Genomic DNA, 19013 nt, shown 5'->3' on the forward strand with positions numbered 1-19013 from the left:
GTTTTAATAACAGTTAAAAAACAACAGCTATGTTCTTCTTTTACCATATGTGTACACACAGTATCAGTCCAATGTTCCTTTGTTACATTTTGATTTTTCAGGAGATGTCCCATAATATTATTTAAATCTTGGTGTTATAGAAATATCACTACACATCTTAACAACATACTTACCTATCAACAATAATGCAGCAGTTCTAACTTAATGACAGACATTTGTGATTCATATTTTTAGATATTACTACAGATCTGAACCATGTGGCAGAAAAGTAAATCATGGCACAAAATGGAGCTCTAGGTATTAATTGTCAAAATGTACAATCGCATTTACTTGGCTGAATGGATTAGCATACATATTTATTTGGAATATGCTAAACACTATTTGCAGATGAAAGTGATAGCCAACATTTACAGATATCAGGAATAATATGGGGAATGGAAACCTTCCAATTGTCTTTTAGAGACCGTGTACAGCTGTCTTAACATAAAAATAATAAAAATCGCCACACAGGACACATATTTGTCTCAAACAGGTAAGAAAGACTGTTGAGTCATTCAGCTGCTTGTAAAAGTATCTTCTTCACAATATCACAAACACAAACCATATCCTAAAATTGAGCTCTGCAGTAAGCAAGAATCACAGTTCATTTTATTTATTTAAAATGTGTTGCCTTCAGGATTCATCAGAAATGTTGTTAGTGAGAAATAAGCATGCAATGCACTACTGAACAACATTTAAAAATCCTACTAAGTGAATGTTTCCATTTTAAGGAAGCGTAAACTTCGGAAGAAAAAAAAACATAGACAAGTAGGCTTTAATCAGTCCAATTTTTGACATGGTAATGGTATTAAGTTACATGTCCTAGAGAAAAACTTGGCTTCATTACTAAACAAGTAGGGACAGATCATTTATAGTTTCTGAAGTACCAAACAAGTGCCAATTTTTGTGAAGTGGGTTGATATGTGCCACTTTATAACTTCACCTTGGAGCCCTGTGATGCTAAAAAGATGCAAAAATTATAAGGCCATTGGCTGTTTACTGATAAATCTGAAGAGATGACAGTTATGCTGACTGCCATGCTGGTTTTAATGCAGTTTGCTCTTTAATTTTTCTTCTTGAAGAAGAGATTATTGGTGGTGGAATGCCCTAGCAATCGAAAACCCACATTTATGCTGGGCTTAAGCAGTTTGGTGATAAAGCGCAACTCACAATGGAAAAACCATTTATGTCTATTTTCCTGTCCGATATTTGGAAGGGATTTGTAGGGAGAAGTTATAAATCCTGTCGCCCCCCTGAAATTAGAAAAGGAGTGTATTCTTTTACATAGATCCTATACAGCTGATCTCCTAGCCTAGCCTAGCCTAGCAACAAAGATGTCTACACATATTAACCATTGGATGGACTCAGTACAATCACATTAACTCAAAAGAGACAGCAGGAAGTCACCCATGAAATGCTGACAATGACAAATTTTCTATTGTATGTTTGTTTGGTTTCACCTTGTTAACTGAGATTATGCAGTGAATCCAGTACAACCGGTTTCAGGCACTGCCAACATGAAGTTTAGGATGTTTAGATGGAAGTCCGACAAAGTACTCAATATACTGAAGTGGGCTATTCATGTGAGTTTTATGAACATATACGTGAGGATCAAATACCTATGCTCAGAAATGAAATGAATTTCATCCCTATAGTTCACTTCTGTGCATCATAAACTCTTCTTTTTACAACTGACTTCCCAACTGTCCTTGACTTTGCAGAGCATCCCTGATTTTGTCTTATATATATATATATATATATATATATATATATATATATATATATATATATATGTACAGATATATCTTTTTTGCCCCATTTCTTGTAAAATTACTAATTTTCTTACACATTACTGAGGATTAGTGTCCATCAATAATGCCAGACACAAAGAGTTTCATACTTCAGAAAATGGTATGGATGCAAAATCTGTTGTTCTAATAACTTCCTAAGGGAATTAACCTGAAAATGTAGATGGAAGCCTGTGCATTATTATCTGTTAATGATCTGTCACTCCATGGACAGATTGGTTTAACTTATTGTTGTAGTAACTTTTTTTGTTGTGAACTGCATTCTGGGGTATGCAGTTTTGATGATGCACTCTCTATAAATAAACTGAATAAACGGTAAGACCAATAAGCACCAAACACAACCCACACAATGGCAAATAATCAACAGTAATCTTTTGAATCATCATTTATTGTTCTTTGTAGTTGTGTGTGCTCTCTATGTTATGGATGGGGATACACTGTATGCTGTACTTTAATGGGCTATATAGATTACCATTTATGTAGCATCCATGACTAATTATATAGGGACGTGCATATATTATGTTCCATGTTGGGGATGCATTGCGCTGTTGTTCACTGATGAGGATGTGGGCTACTGTTTATGTAGCACTCAACAGGTGGTAATAATGATTACCATTGTTACTGCACTCATGAGTTGGTAAATAAAATTATATGTAGACTATGCTCACAACTAGGGCAGGAGGGTGCGAGAGGATGGCCATGCTGTCCGCATAGTTAGAATATCGTCATTCTCATCATCATCCTCTTTGCTCAGCTCTCATCATATGATGGATATTGACCATGTTGATGGCTAGGTGAGCTGGTGGCCTATTTTTGAATGTTTGTTTCCTAATAAAGAAATACTGCATATCTGGCTGGACTTTATTCCCTGACAGCATACTAAACATAATACGGCACTGCATCTGTGAAGTATGACCGATTACAGTGAATACTGTATATCATGACCTTCAGTTAAGGAAGGGGATGTTTGATACTTATTTGCTTTATTGTAATAAGAGGGTGCACCATCTGTCCTACATGCACAAGAAGTATTCCAGCTATCTTTTTCTGACATTTTAACAAGTGACATAAATGACCCCTGCAAACAGTGCAACAAATGGAAAATAACACTTTTTTCTGATATAGATATAATTATATAGATATATAGAGAGATGGCATACATTTACATGCTTTGCAATGATCATGGGTTAAATTAACATTTTTTTTTGTCAAAATGTAGTCATACAACCAGTGTCTTGTCCAAATATCCCATTGGAGTCAGAAAGGATTTGCATTACTCATTACAATGACAAAGGTTATCAGTAAAGGAAACAGGTGAGATTCAAACACAGGTCTTTAGTTTCACTTCCCTACTGTCAGAATACTGCACTTTAAAACAACTATATTTGGTATACAACCTGTCTCCTGCATTTGCATTTTAGTCTTCAAGCAGACTTCTATTGTTGTGGACCTTTTATATTCTAATATTCTGTCATTTTATTAATTATAATACTTGTAAATGAACACTGCTCTGGCTGATTTTATATGACATGGTCTGCTCTGCCCAATTATAAAATTGTGCATACTTTATACCTACATTAAAAAATATATTATTTATGTGTGTGTGCTTGCGTGTGTATATTTTATCTATCTATCTATATATAGAGAGAGAAAATCAGATAGATACAAACACACACACACACACACACACACACACACACACACACACACACACAAACGTATAATGCATAAACAACTTATAATATTTTCTCAGTTCTTTTCAGTCTATTATTTTCAGGGTCAGCACAGTTAGAACAGTGTTAGCTATGAAAATGCTTCTTTCTCTCTATTCCGTGCTTTACCAGCAGGTGACTATTCTTTGCTCCACCGCTGCATTACCCTATAGGGAAGACAAATGAGTCACCTGAAAAACATTGTGGGGAATTCATGGTCAAGGATCCCTAACAGAGCTTTTGTGAAGCAGTGATGCAAAGTTAACTTCAGCCTTTGTCAGTGATTGCACAGCAGCCAGCCAAGGATTAGCCACCAAAGAAAAGACTAACCAGAAGTCTTGTCAACCCTCAACTATTTTTATACTTGTTATTTATTCAAAAATGGCAAAACTGTAGTTGCATGACAATTGTTAATTAATCTACAATTATTCAAGGCAGTTCTTAGTAATAAAGTGATAAAGCTGAACCCCCCCCCCCACCAGAAGGCAAAGCTGTATATTCTGTGTGTGTCTGTTTCCAGCCTTACCCTTGAACAACAAAACGTTATTTGTATCAGGCACAATTCCAAAATTTACTATGGATATGCAGATAATTAAAATAATAAACTAAGATAAATTAGTTATCCTTGAGAGATTTTAAATACTCTTCCAGGATTTAATGTTCATTTAACAATGTGTGACATTTTGGGCAGCCACTGTTTTGTTGCATACATTTTACATTTTATTTAATCAACTTTCTCTAGCTTGTCTTTGCAAGCTTACAGCCAAGGCTCTGTTTCAATACAGTATAACACAGTGTATCTGATTGCACATCATAGCCCTAATGACACAGCAGCGCAGACAGCTTCCATAGCACATCCATTGCTGTGCAACTGAGACCATTTCATTTATAGTTGTGAGTATAAAGCCAAAATCTTTCAGAAGTGAAACAGTCTCACCCTTCCTATCAAGATATGAATTTGGATCTTGCTCTGACTTATCAAGTTAATCATTAAGTCTTTGCTGTATTAAATCTAGTGCTAACCTAAAGGAAAGCTGTCATAATCAGCAGCTTTCTGCATACAGATTTCTTAGCCCTGATTAGGCTCTCTGAAATGAAACAAATTTCAATTAAGTGCCACATTACGCTTTATTTTAAAGGTTATTTTTAAAGATTAAAGTGCGGTCCTTCTCCACTTCCTCCAATACAATCCAGGTAATCTTTATGACAACTGACTTTTCAATAAAAATGAATCAAATGTTTTATTAGTTCCTGTATTTGTAATTAGAGATTATTGTCTCCTATAAACAAGTATAATTTTTCACAAAATGCTAAATGAGGGAGCATGTAGAAAGACCCTGGTTATGTTTTATTACTCCTTTCCTTTAGAAATTGGTTTCTGATTACATCAGCTACTAATCACATGGAGCAGTCTGATGTCGGGTACAAGAAGTCATAACAGTGTCAGGTAAGGAATTCAGTACCTCCCATGGCTGATAACTCTTCCAGGATTTAATGTTCATTTAAGAATGTGTGACATTTTGGGCAGCCAATGTTTTGTTGCATAAATTTTACATTTTATTTAATCAACTTGCTCTAGCTTGTCATACATACAAAATCTAGAGCACTTGATGATAGTTTTCAATCTTATTCACAAACACTAGCTAATCTACAATGTATGTACTGTACCTGTGTACTATGTATGTATTCTACCTATGTTCCAAATTTCAGCTATACACCACAAATCTATTACCTTTATTTTTAAAATTAATATTTTTTTGTTTGTTCTCTCCACTGTAACTGTTTATGTGCCGTATACCACTGTAAAAACATGTCTCCTGTAATTTGTGTGTATACTGATCATGTCTAAATAACTAAATGTTTCTGTAATTTTTCTTTGTGGAGCTTTTCTCCCCGGGTCTCTGCTGAAAAAGGGCCTTTTCGGCTCAGTCAGACACCCCCGGTTAACAAATGTAAAATAAAATAAATAAAATAAAATAACTGTTACTGGACTTCTGACACTATAATAATGTCTGTTAAGATGGTACCTCCAATACCGCACAGATAATGCTGTGCTACTGAAACTATAACAGCGTCATTTAAAGGAGAGTATCTTATATCTCATAATTATTACTGAGCTCTTACATTATGAACAATATATTGTTTTGGTTAAATAAATATTAAAGTATCCGCTGCTTCATGTATCTAGCATATCCATTTAAATCAGCATGTCTTTTCATTGTATAATTTCACAGTGAAAAGTTTCTTTTTCTTAATTTTTTTATGGATGAAACTCTTTCTTCCTCAAGATATTTGTTTTTTTCCTTTTTTTACAAGTTCACAAATTGGGTTACATACAGTATTTCTCTGTTGTGTGCTGCTCTGGTGTAACAAACAGTGTTTTAGGATTTATTTACAAATATTTCACCCATGTTCTGAAAGTAACTTTCTTTTCTGACCATTGTTTTAGTTTTTGCAACTCAAAATGTCCTTCATTTGTGCACTCTGTGTATCTTTTTCTGTAGCTTGTTGGGTATAATTATCATTTTCACTTTAATAAACACTTCAGTTAGCAGAGTTTGTTCTATTACCTTTACATTTCTATATCTATTTCTTATTTAAGCATTATAGCCATCTTGATTTGTCTCCTGTCATATATTTTTAGTATGAAAGTATGTAAAATGCAATACTAATTTATATATTTGTTTCTGCCTCTGTTTCTTTCACTGTCAGGGTAACTGGGGAATCCATACTTTGGCATCCTTTCAACATCATCCTATGTCATTTGTTAATGTCCCTGCCTTTTTCTGCGGCTTTATGAAAATTCATGGACAGATATTGTACAACATTTTATTTTTACCATTTTGTAGTGCACTATGAAATGGTAATGTTACAGCCTCAGAGTTTGTCTCTCTGCTGCAAGTGGCAGAGTAAATTTTGGGGTGTTAAATGCTATATTTAAGGGCATAGCCCATAGCATTTGTCTATCACATAAGTGCAACAGTTTTCATAGCATAACACTATGTCCAGCACTTCCTTCTCAATCTACTAATACCCTTTATTCTTATCAGACCCAAGATATCACATCTTGATTTCCTCACATGACCCAATACAGGACTGTCCTTAGGCCTACTGGACTAGCTTGGACTAGGATAAAGTTCTGGTAGTATTCTGCATAAAGTGTCCAAATGCAACATCACTGTTTCTCAGCATAAGCTTTCTCAAAACGTTCTTGGGCCATTACAAAAGTTAATATATTTTTCATAAGCTTTCTTATTAGTGCAGTGGTCATAACATAATCCTTAACAAACATTAAGTTGTAATCAGCCTTACACAATAAGCCTCTCAAACCTGTAGCACATATGGGAAGTAACATATCATTTAATATTTTTATTTTATGTAAGAAAGTGACCTCTCTCTGCCTGCGAATATGAAACCATAAATTTCTTGTTCACTCTTACATATAGTACATTCATGTGTTGAGGAATTAAAAACCAATGCAACACTGGGGGAAGAAAAGCCAAGACACTTTATAGATGCAAGACACTGAATGTCAAATAAAAAAATGCCACTAACAACAGAGTCTTATTAATATAACTGCTAGCATGATTTATTTTGATACAGTTGTGGAAATAAAGGATTTTTTATGGTTATATACTGTGATGGCCTACTGCGGTGGTGGTGCTGCGGTAGCGCTGTCGCCTCACAGTTAGACGTTGCCCGTTCGATTCTCAGTTAGAGCGTCTTCTGTGTGGTGACATGCGTGAATGGGCGTTCCTTTGTTGAAGGATGTGCGTTAGGCCTGGCAAGCCAGCAAGTTAAAAATCTACTGTCAATCATTAGCAGACTGGATTTGCTGTGGCATCCCCTAACTGGGAAAAGCCGAAAGAAACAAACAAATATACTGTGATGGTCTGGAAGCTGCAGTGATCAGTGACTCACTTCTCACTGAAGGTGCATTCATGTAGCAAAGCTTGTATGGTAGAGCACAGGACAATAAGAAATTAGGAGTATAAGAGATACAGAGTTTAACAAATTATGGCCATGAGATCTTTTAACTGAGAAGTTATACATGCAGCACAGGATTAGATCTGTTAAGAGGACTGGAGGCATCTGGGCTGCTGACATTCAGGTTGTGCTTGTGACTGCAACATCAGTGAGCAGGGTTCGACAATCAGCATTGGCTAATTTCAAGACAGATGTAAGAAGAGCACCTGTGGAGCCCCTGCTTCCTGGGATAAAAAATGGAGATAACATTTTTTCTTCTAGCAGCTCTCAGTGAGGGCTAGGCACAACAGCAGGATTGCAGAACAAACGAGGGGGAGAGATAGACAGTACAAACAAAACACTATGACTTGTATTGTTTCCAAGAGAATTAGAAAATGAGATGGACCTTGTTCCATCTAAATTAAGACTATTTCCTTCTGATCTTCCAGTGTTTATGCTGTTTTTTTAATCTCACTGAGCTGCTGTTAAGCTAAGTCAGAACAGAACATATATCGATGTCTGACAGTATTGCAATCACTGAAATAATTAATAATTGCCTGGAAGGGGCATTCTGATGGGCTAGAATTTAGTGTTTATCTGTTATTGGATGTAGCAAGGAAGCATTAATGCAGACAGGATGAAGGTCCTGATCGGTAATGTTTGGAAATGTGACATGGTATGTAAACAAAAGGAGTTGTTTGGGCAGTACAAAGCATATTAACTAAAAAAACAGCAACAGAGGCAGTTTGAAGGCCCATCTGTGGAAGAATGCTCCAGATAACACCAACTACAAGTAGAAGGAGTCTTAAATTAAATGGTGTAGAATTAGAAAAGGTTAGGTGGCTATGAGGATTATAAATAGTGAAATGGATAAACTGGGTGGGGTCAAGTTATCACTATCTGCTGTTAAAGCAGTGTCAGTGGTGCAACAGGTAGCACATTCACCTTTGGTTCTGAAAGATCAGAAGACTGTGGGTTCTATTCCCACTCTAGATGACTGGATTGTGGACACTGCAGTGTGGCATGGGGGGGTGCACTTCTGAGTGTGTCATCCTTAGGACAAAATGTTAAATGTTCTCATCTTCTTGAGTGGATGATAGCTCAAGTGGTTGTAAAAGATCCCATGGCACTTTTCAAAAAGAGTATGAGAAGTTCTACATTGCCATCTCTAAATTTCCCCTAGTAGAATAAAATACACCTTGGGTATCACCTGAAAAGAGGCCACTAGCCTACATGGACTTACCTGATCAACAAAGGATTCAAAAATAAAATGAAAAGCCCAGAGCTACATAAAAGCAGAGTAGACACATTTATAGTTGAGTAGTTTCTAGGGCAACTCCTGCCTTCCTCTTGATTTTCTAAGATCTTCATGTTATCCTGCTGTACATCTCAGAAGAAACATGACAGATTAATAAATCTGAATATAATGTTTTTAACTTAAAGTCCCTTCAGTGAGTATTTATACCTTTCAGCTAATATCAACATCCTGGGTTTGTTTTTCATTGTCCTTTACTATGTTAAGCTGGCTCAGAAGAAAATAATGACTGGACCACAAATGATCTCAGAGGTTCAGTACCTTGTACATACATATTGTACATGCTTTAGGGAACACAGTACTATCACAAATAAAATGTGTTCATACACAACTTACCAAGGTCTTGTAGTCTATCTGTTGTCTGATAAGCTTGTCTTCACTCAGAGAATAACGTGCTTCACCTGTAATGGCATCTATGGGTCCTTTCTCCATCTGCTGTTTGATGGCACAGAACAAAGAAAAAAGGGGTTCCCCAGCACATTCCTGCAAGTGATATGAAAAAAGCGCAAACATCAACGTGCTGTTCCCAGTTACTACTAATCTCCATCTAAAATAAACCAAGTTGATTTTACTGACATTTTTGTTCATAGGTCATTTTGTCAGTTAAATAATGACACACAACAAAAACTAAAATTTTCTGTTGAACTGGGATTGCTTATTTCCTTTTGTAAAAGTTCCTTCTTTAATTAAACTATTTAATCTATGTATCCTTCAGTCCAGTAGAAAACTCTTTTCTGTGATAAGAGCAAAATATGTGAAATATATCCATTTTTCTTCAGGATGTCTGCATGAAAAATCCTGTATAAAGTTTTCTAAATGGTATCAAAAAACATCAGCTGAATAACTATCTGCATCGTGTTCCTACACAATGATAAGCAATTCTTTTTAGAAAAATTGTATATTGTCTTACCCATAGTAATGACCTGCATCCTGATTATTTTTTCTTAGCAAGAAGACATACTACTGCTGACCTACTCTCCCTGTCGTACACCACTCCCATACAGATTTCTCAAAGGACATATATGGAAGTTTATAATAAAAATGAAGGTCCTAAGGCTGCAAATGTTGTGCATGATACAAAACCAACAAAACAATACAGAAGCAAATCAAACTGATATAACAAAAATTAATAAAATAAATATCAGGTTTCAAAGGGATGTTGCTGCGCATATTACTACTGCATGAGATAAAATTGCTCTGAAAGGGGTACGCATATCATAGTAGATGATTGTTTAGTTCCTCCTTATTCTCTATGCACCTCCCTGTATTCTTCCCTCATCAGACCAATAACTGAGTACAATGCCCCTTTTGGTTATGTACCTTTCCAAACATGACTAAAACCGACAACAACAGGCAACACTAGAAAACAATGACCAAAATACTGGCGTGGTTTATTGTGGAGTGCCCACGCCAGTATTTTGGTCATTGTTTTCTAGTGTTACCTTTCCAGACACCTACAGCAATTAGAGAGACCACAAAGGCTCCTTACAAGGAAGATTCAAGGTCTTCAGCATCTGTCCTATGTGGATTGTCTGAAATCAGTTTCACTTTATTCTGTTTCATACAGACTACTCAGAGGTGATCGCTGCCTTGCATACAAGGCAATCTCTGACCCTGCTTTATTGGGAATGCTGCATATCCACAATTCAAATGGTACACAAGTTGCTTGCTCTAATGGTCTTAACCTGGTATGTGACATTAATAGAACCTGCTGGAGGGATAGATTTGTCTTCCAGAGGTTATCACACCATTGGAACAGACTCCCACTTCATGTCAAGCAGAGCACCTCATTGGCCTTCTTCAAATGCAATTTGGATGATTTGATGGGCAACAAAAAATTCATTCCAGGGTTCCACCTATGTCCCTCTTGGGGTGATAGGTGCTGATCATGGAAATAAGGGTAAAACTTGGCTAGGCTTATAAGGGCACTAGGCCTAGTAACCTTCTATGATCCTATAAGAGAACTATTTCAGATTTCCTGACTTTTGTGAGTTATACTATGTGCCTGTATATATACATATACATATATATATATATATATATATATATATATATATATACACACACACACACACACACACACACACACACACACACACACACACACACACACACACATATAGGTTCATAGGTGTTTACTAGGCTAATGACCACAAGGGCCTTTTTAAGCCTAGCCATGCATCCCAAATTTCTGACAGGTTCTGATACCCTTGATAAGTGTATGTAGGGGCTTGGGAGAAGAAACATTTACAAGCTAGGGCCTGGGAGAGTGCCTATGTCCATTAGAGACAGGTGCCAAACCAGGGATGAATTTTCTGTTCGCCTTCCAATTGTCCAAGTTGCACTTGAATTTGATTAGGGAGAAACTCTGCTTCACATGGATGGGGAGTCTGATCCAGAGACACGGTAATGTCTGGCATACACACCTGTCTGTCTGGCAGGTCCTATTTATATCACAGGCAAGGTTCAAGTCCATAGAATGGGTAATTCTGGTACTGTCTGTTTTGTAGATATGCAGGAGGTCCATCAGAGTGGGGGGGGGTCTGACAATGTCCAGTATGTCAGGCTAGATCTGCCCTCAAAAGCTTGTAGGAGACAGAATACAGGGATAGAGCCTTGAGGCGGTCTGCATACGACATTTTACATACACCCTGTATTCGTTTAGTGAGGAACTTCTGTGGATGTTCCAATTGTTGGATATGCCTGGTTAGGTACATACTAGAGGGGGCACTGTACACAATGATAGGTCTGATGAATGCTGAATACAGTGGAACAATGACTTCCTTGGACATAGATGCCATGCCTTTGTTTATAAGCTGTGCAACATAGAATGATCTCCATACTACTGTAGACACATGATGGTCAAAGGCTAGATTACTGTCTATGTGTGTCCCTTAGCCCCTGACTACTATATGTATATATATATATATATATATATATATATATATATATATATATATATATACATATACATATACATATATATGTATATATCAAAAGACTGACTCTTTGAAAAGTGAAACTTCATATGATTAAGACCATATGTTTGATTTTCTAAAAAATCAAAAACAACAAAATCGTAAAAATCTACATTATTTTGCAGGAGGGCAAGCACCCCCCCCCCGTGCCCCCCTACACCCCCTGCAAGTTATATATGCCAACTTTGATACAGGTTACAGTCGGAAAAGGAAAATTCTCCAATACCTACTGCACTGTGATCTCCATACAAACGCTTTAACTTTTTGGAAAGTCAGACATATGGCCTCGACCATATGAAGTTCAACTTTCTGAAGACTATTTCCAAAAGGGACCCATATGCACATAGATGGTGAGGCTTCTGCAAAAGATGTTTGTCTGCAATGCTTTTTCCTGTCAGCTATATGCTTGGCAAAACCAGAGCCTCAGACTTTATTTTCCCATTATGACCTTAGTACAGGAATCATGAACATTTTACCCCATAGAGTAGGGCTGGTATACACTATGTCTGTATCCCTAAGCCCTTGGTTATACATAAAGATTGCCACCTAATGAGTTAAAACTTTGTATGCTGTCATATGCCATTGTGTAGCCATAATATTCAATTCAATGACTATATATTAAATGTCTTTCTCTCACATTACACATGATTTAAAATCACCACACCAACAGTGAATGGTCTGGTCCCAGCAATGTGTAACTTACATAACCAGCACCATATACCTAGAGTTGGTGCAGTTTGTCTGACCATAATGTTCCTCATCAATGCCATTGTCCATCACATCTGTGTACTACTCATAGGGGCTGACATTCTTCAGTACACTGCATGCTTAAAGGCTGGGCTCTGATGCACTACAATGATTCAGTCCATAGCACTAGTGCAGACAGTGAACAATATCTGTGTACTACTCATAGGGGCTGACATTCTTCAGTACACTGCATGCTTTCAGGCTGGGCTGTGGTGCATTACCAGTGATTCAGTCTGCAGCACCGCTGCACACAATGCACCACATCTGTGTACTACTCATAGCATTGATATTTTGCATTGCATTGCATGACATTACTGGGATTCATGGCTAGAAATCATGATAATGACAGAAGAAATGCTAAACTCATTGCACAGAATGCACTTATGCAACTGTGCACTTCTTTTATAACTAGGGTATCATTTTACTTGTTTGATGTTTCCATTTTTGTCAGCATCATGGAAAAAGTGGACTGTCATGTAAAAGCATTTCAGCAGTGGGTCACTCATTATGTGGAGCAGTAAAAACAAGAGTAACCTTATGTAACAACTGTCACGTTACATGTTACATGCTTCAGATGCCTTTCAAATGCATTGATCTATCCGAAGACTGAATTATGTCAGCATCTTTAAGGAATGAGCTCCAGGTGTGAGTTCACCTTTGCCAGTGACAGTGGCATACAGTCACATGATGCTTGCTTTCCAGCATACACATGGTGTACATCAAGAAAAAGATGCCCTCAGATAGTGTTGTCAACCACTGACAACAACCGCTATATGCATTACAAAATCAGGGTTCAAAGAAAAGGTCATTCTTCCCAGCTTGTTCAGAAATTCAAAATTTCTTGAGCACTGTGGTATATATTTTATTGATATTTGCATTACATAAGATGTCAAAATGACAGAATGCTGAGATAGTGAAAGGAATAAAGCCATTGTATGCAAAATGAAGAACCATGAACACTGCATCCCTAAACTACAGATTTAATAAAAAAAAGAAATCTTCTGCTGCTGCTACTGCTTAGCTACTGCTGTCTAATACTGGAGGTTTGATAATCTAACCTGTCTCACTCTTTTGGTCTCTGTCTCTTTGACTAAACCATCTCCATCCCGCCTGTCTGTCCTCTTATCCTTCAGATTGCACAAATCAATGCTTGCAAGGGGTCAGATTCCTTTGGTGTAAAATCAGAAGAAAACAAGTCAATAATCTGAAAAAAACATGGCCTTTTCTCAGCTACTACACAAGTCTGCTGCTTAATTAGCTTATCTACATGTGGCACATTGGCTCCCAAGGCCTGCCCATTACCCTTATCTGACCCGCTTCTAGCCTGATGCAGTAAGATGAGAGGTTATGTAGAAAACAAGGCCATTATAAATGCTAAGCCTGGGATGGCTCTTGTGTTTGTATTATGCCAGACAGTAAGGAAGCCAGAAGTTAACTTATGGTTCCTACTTCCCATTCAGTGCATCATAGTTCTGCAGCACATCGGTTTCTACCCGTAGTACATTATTTACTATTGGTAACACAGTTATGTGCTTTGATATATTTGTGTTCCAATTAAGCTCTAACACTTCACTTTATAGACAGAAAGATACAAAATATTGCTAGGTGTTTGGCTTTTAACTTACGGCTCCATGTTAAAGCATCAGTGAAAAAGAAATGGGAAAAATTTGCCTAAAGCTTGCTGTGAAACACTGTTTAAATTTTTACAGAAACAATAGAAGACTCCATACAGCCACGGCTAAGGATCCAGCAGTTTAATTAAAACTCTGTTTAAGAAATAAGGTTAGCGCTTTCGGAACAAGATTCCTTCTTCAGACCATAAAAACATATTAAAACAAAGAGTTTAAATAATCAGTGCAACCAATTAAACACCAGAGGAGACTTAATTAGCAGTGGTGTCATCTAACAGATGAAAAAATAATTCAACCAGCTAGCGTAAAAAAGCCAAGCCTCCAAAGAGTAACACCCACTCAGTGCTTCAGTGGACGACTCTTAAGAAAAGGCTTAATACTCATTTTATCATTTAAGCCTGATATACAATAAGATTTAATCTTTAGCATCCATTTCTGTTCTTACTCAGTTATGTTTCTAATATCACCACCCCTATTATTCAAACTAACTAGCTAGAAAACAAAAAAACTTAAATGAATGTCAAATATCGCTTGCTCTGACATGTCTTGCCAAAGCATTGGGGTCTATATTCCTTTGAATACCAAAAACAATCTAAAATCATGACTCTAAGGGTACAGTTATCTTTTCTATATAGAACATATCACAGGCAGCACAGATAGCCATATAAACAAGATCAGAGCTTCTACAATGTGCAAAACCATCAAAATAAAAACTTGAACCAGTAGGCTGATGGAAAAAAGAGGTACAAGAAAATATAACTTTGCAGGTTCTACATGCACCACATTTTAAAGTACCACAATGACTGGATTTCAGACAGAAGTCTTTTTCAACATTTCTGTAATAGGGTTGTCTTTTTGGGGAAAGATTATTTCTAAAACTGAACTATTTTGTTGAATATGAAAGTCACTTACGTGCTACTAAAATTAAGAAACTGCAGCAGGACTTTAATGACTTTGCCAAGGGCTATGTATTTTCATGGCTATGTGAAAATAAGGTGTTGGTGCCTATCAGTAATAGTTCTGCTGATGTTACAACTACTTCAGTGACTGAAGGATCTGTAGTACCTGCCCCCACTTACTGTTCATACCTGCTATGACAACAGTACTACAGGCTGTTCTAATGAACCTGTGACTACAGTGAAAGAACTAAGAAAACAGAATGCAGCCCCTAGCATTGATACAGCAACCACTGATGCTCTTTCTACAGATTTTACCCTGCAATCCCCTTTACCGATAGACAGCAGTAAAAGGAATGGCTGTTCAAGGAGCAGGGCCCCAAGGGGCGTCTGCACTATCAGAGCACCAGCAATTTGATATGGACAAGGAACAAGAAATAGTTTGGTTTTTAATATTTCTTCTTTTATTTTAACAGATCAGCAGTTAGCATTACTTAAAAAAGATCCACCTTAACTTATGTATTGGTTCATCTTAGACTGTTTTTGAAATGTGTCACTATCACTTTTTTTATTCAGAACAAACTACTAGTGAAACTTATTTGAAAAATATATTGCTTTTGTCCCTCTGACAATCTCAAGTATAGAGTCCTTTGTCTCTTTATGTGATGATGAGATCTGCAAGAGTTTAAATTGTGAGCATAAACCTCATTTTTGTAATTTGTCAACTACAGATGGCCTAGCCCTTAAACAGCTCCATATAGCCTCACATTTGAAAATTCGACCAGCTAACGAGGGAGGTGGAACTGTGATCATGGATAGATCTTTTTATATTGCATAGATATTTAGCATGCTTTCTGATGATTTAGCTTACGTGAATGTAATGACATTCAAGATACAAGTGCTTAATGCTAGAGTAGATTTTTTTGTATGACCTTTTAATGACTGGTCTCATAGACTTGAGGTTATATGATTATTTAGAGGTTGAACATCCTCTTATACCTGTTTTACATGGACCACCTAAAGTCCATAAGGATCATGTAAGACCTTCGATGAGATACATCCTTTCTAGTAAAGGCTGGGTTATTGAGCCTTTATCAGTTTATATTGAAAAGAACTTAGGGCCACTTTTGGATACTATACCTATAATTTTTAGCGATACTAAGTTTTGTGGGACATGTATACATGGTCAGTTGATTTTCATGGGAATACCAATTTTTTGTTAGTTACTCTTGATGTGGCATCTTTCTTTTCTGTGATCCCTAATGAGTACGGTATAGAGAGTATTCGTACTTTATCGGTTCGTAAGACAAATTTTGATGTTAATAATATTGAAGTTATATGTACACTGCTTGAACTAGTCTTGGAAAATAATGCATTTACGTTTTATAATAAATTTTACATCCAAAAGATGGCTGTTGCAATGGGCACTGCATGTGCCAACACTTATGCCAACTTAGTGTTGGCACCATGGGAAGATGAAAAGGTTTTTATTGATAACCCTTTCTTTGCATCAGTATATTTTACAGATGCTTTGTTGACGACATCTTTTTTATTTGGGGAAATACAGAAGTTAAGCTTAATGAATTTATAAAATCCTCCATACTAGCACTACCTTCCTGAAATTTAGTGCCCAGTCATCTTTCAATAGCTCTGATTTTCTAGATGTCAGTATTAACAAGGATGAAATTAAACTACTTAGTACTAGTCTTTACAGGAAAAACTGTAAGAATGCTCTTCTTCATAAGACTAGTTATGCATGCCAGGCATGTACCAAGTAATGTTATGAAAGGGCAGTTCCTGAGGACTTTGAGGCTTCACACTGATGATGCTGATTTTAATCTGACTTTTTAAAGACTTAGAGATGATTTTATAAGAAGGGGTTACACACCCATAGAGGTTGACCTATGTATTAATGAGGTACATGATAGCAGAGCAACTATAGGTAGACCTTTTTTCTCTGAGAGAGTAGAATTAGACGCAAACAAAGACAACAGAGTTGCCCATGTTAAGAATGGACCTGTTTTTACTTAGTCAAGTAATACTGGGTAGGTCTGTGAAATTATTAAGAAACATTGGCCCATACTTATCATACCCTGACGTCAAGAAAGTTATTGACCAGAAACCAAAGTTCAGTTTTAGAAATAATCTTTCCCACAAAAGAAAACTCTGTTACAGAAATGTCAAAAAAGACTTTTCCCTGAAATCCACTCATTGTTGTACTTTTAAATGTGGTACATAGCCGTTGGCAAAGTCATTAAGGTCCTGCTGCAGTTTCTTAATTTTAGTAGCACTTTAATATTCAACAAAATAGTTCAGTTTTAGAAATAATCTTTCCCCAAAAAGACATTTTACAGAAATGTTGAAAAAGACTTTTCTCTGAAATCCAGTCATTGTGGTACTTTTAAATGTGGTGCATGTAGAGCCTGCAAAGTTATATTTTCTTGTACCACTTTTTTCATCAGCCTACTGGCTCAAGTTTTTATTATGACCATGTTTCACTTTGTGGAAGCTCTGATCTTGCATATATGGCTATCTACACTGCCTGTGATGCATTCTATATAGGAAAGAAGAATGTTCATGTAGTCTAGACTTAATTTTTATTTATTTATTTATTTATTTTATATTTGTTGACCGGGCTAGTCCAGCTGGATACATTTCCATTTTCAGCAGAGGCCCGGGGAGAAAAGCTTCTCGAGAGTACAGAACAATATTTTACTTAAATCAAAAAATAAAACAATTCAAAGTTTAACAGGTGGAAGTACCATAAAAAGTTAAGCTATTTTATGCATGAAAGATCATATTGGAGTAAGTAGTTTAGTAAATAAGGAAATATGTTCAGTTCACAACACATTTGATTGTAGTATCTTATGTTAAGTATATATGTTAACATAGTAGGGAGACTGAGAGTCATATTTTGATATAGAAAGAGAGTCCAATCAATTGAAAGGCCAGTTATAATTCTGGTTTTTATTAGGCAGTTAGATTATACAGTAATTAAGACTTGTAACTTAGTGAAAAGAAGACGTGAGAGGTTAGTCTGGTTAAACTTCCTCTTTGTTTCACAGTTGTAAAACAATTTGCAGTAATACTTGCAGCCAAGAATTACCTATACAGAATCACATGTATGCCTACCTTGCACATCAAATGTAATGCCATTAATACTAGAAACAGTCAACACCATGTTAGAACACCAAAAGCACCTAGAACGATCTGCACTGCTGACATTACTTAAACTCAGTGTAGAATTAACATTCTACGTATTATCTGCCTGGCTATGGCCCCCACTATATGAAACACATAAATGAGTGAAAAATGAGGGATTAAAGAACAAAGCTGAGTATAACTTTTTTACTGGATTTGGCAGAGATTTTGTTTAGAATATGATGATGTTACAAGAACAAGTAAGACAGCTTTTACAAGATACATCACTAACACAGAACACTGGCTGCTGTAAAACCTTTTAACTGTAGGTCTAGCACTCTCTGTTAGCAAGCCAGCCACACCACTTTTTAAAAACAACCCAGTTTTGTGTGGGGGAGGGCCATTTGATCTCATGCACCACACTGCAGTGTTAGTAGTAAGAAAGTGGACTGTCAAATATCTGTGGGTGTCTGAATGTTGAACAGTTTCTTGCTTCAGATTATTATCTACAATTTAATGTGACAATCTTAGTCTTATCTGTCAGGTGAGGCATAATGTTCAAACACCACTGCCTGACAATATATCAACATTCTGCTATGTTTTTCATTTTCTGATATCTGGAAACAGAGAAAACACAATGAACCGTGTCTTTAAAATAGTATGTTGCTGTCCCCTACATATATGACCATGAATCATAAAGTGTTATTAATTCACCTGGTCATCCCAAGCCAATGCATTACATATTTAGCATAAGTAATTGTATAAATGGTTCTACAATGA

At 36.5% G+C, this 19013-nt stretch overlaps 1 protein-coding gene across 1 annotated transcript in view; it reads right to left on the reverse strand.

Moving 5' to 3' along the window:
- Positions 1-19013, reverse strand: part of PLXNA4 (plexin A4) — a 2762645-nt gene that overhangs the window by 356304 nt on the left and 2387328 nt on the right. The window contains exon 24 of the mRNA XM_044064236.1: positions 9177-9323. Within this exon, the coding sequence (XP_043920171.1) occupies positions 9177-9323 (147 nt within the window). The remainder of the gene's footprint in view (positions 1-9176; positions 9324-19013) is intronic.

This window comes from Protopterus annectens, chromosome 2.part2 (genome assembly GCF_019279795.1).
Source record: "Protopterus annectens isolate FY-2018-M chromosome 2.part2, PAN1.0, whole genome shotgun sequence".
NCBI classification, from domain to species: Eukaryota; Metazoa; Chordata; order Ceratodontiformes; family Protopteridae; genus Protopterus; species Protopterus annectens.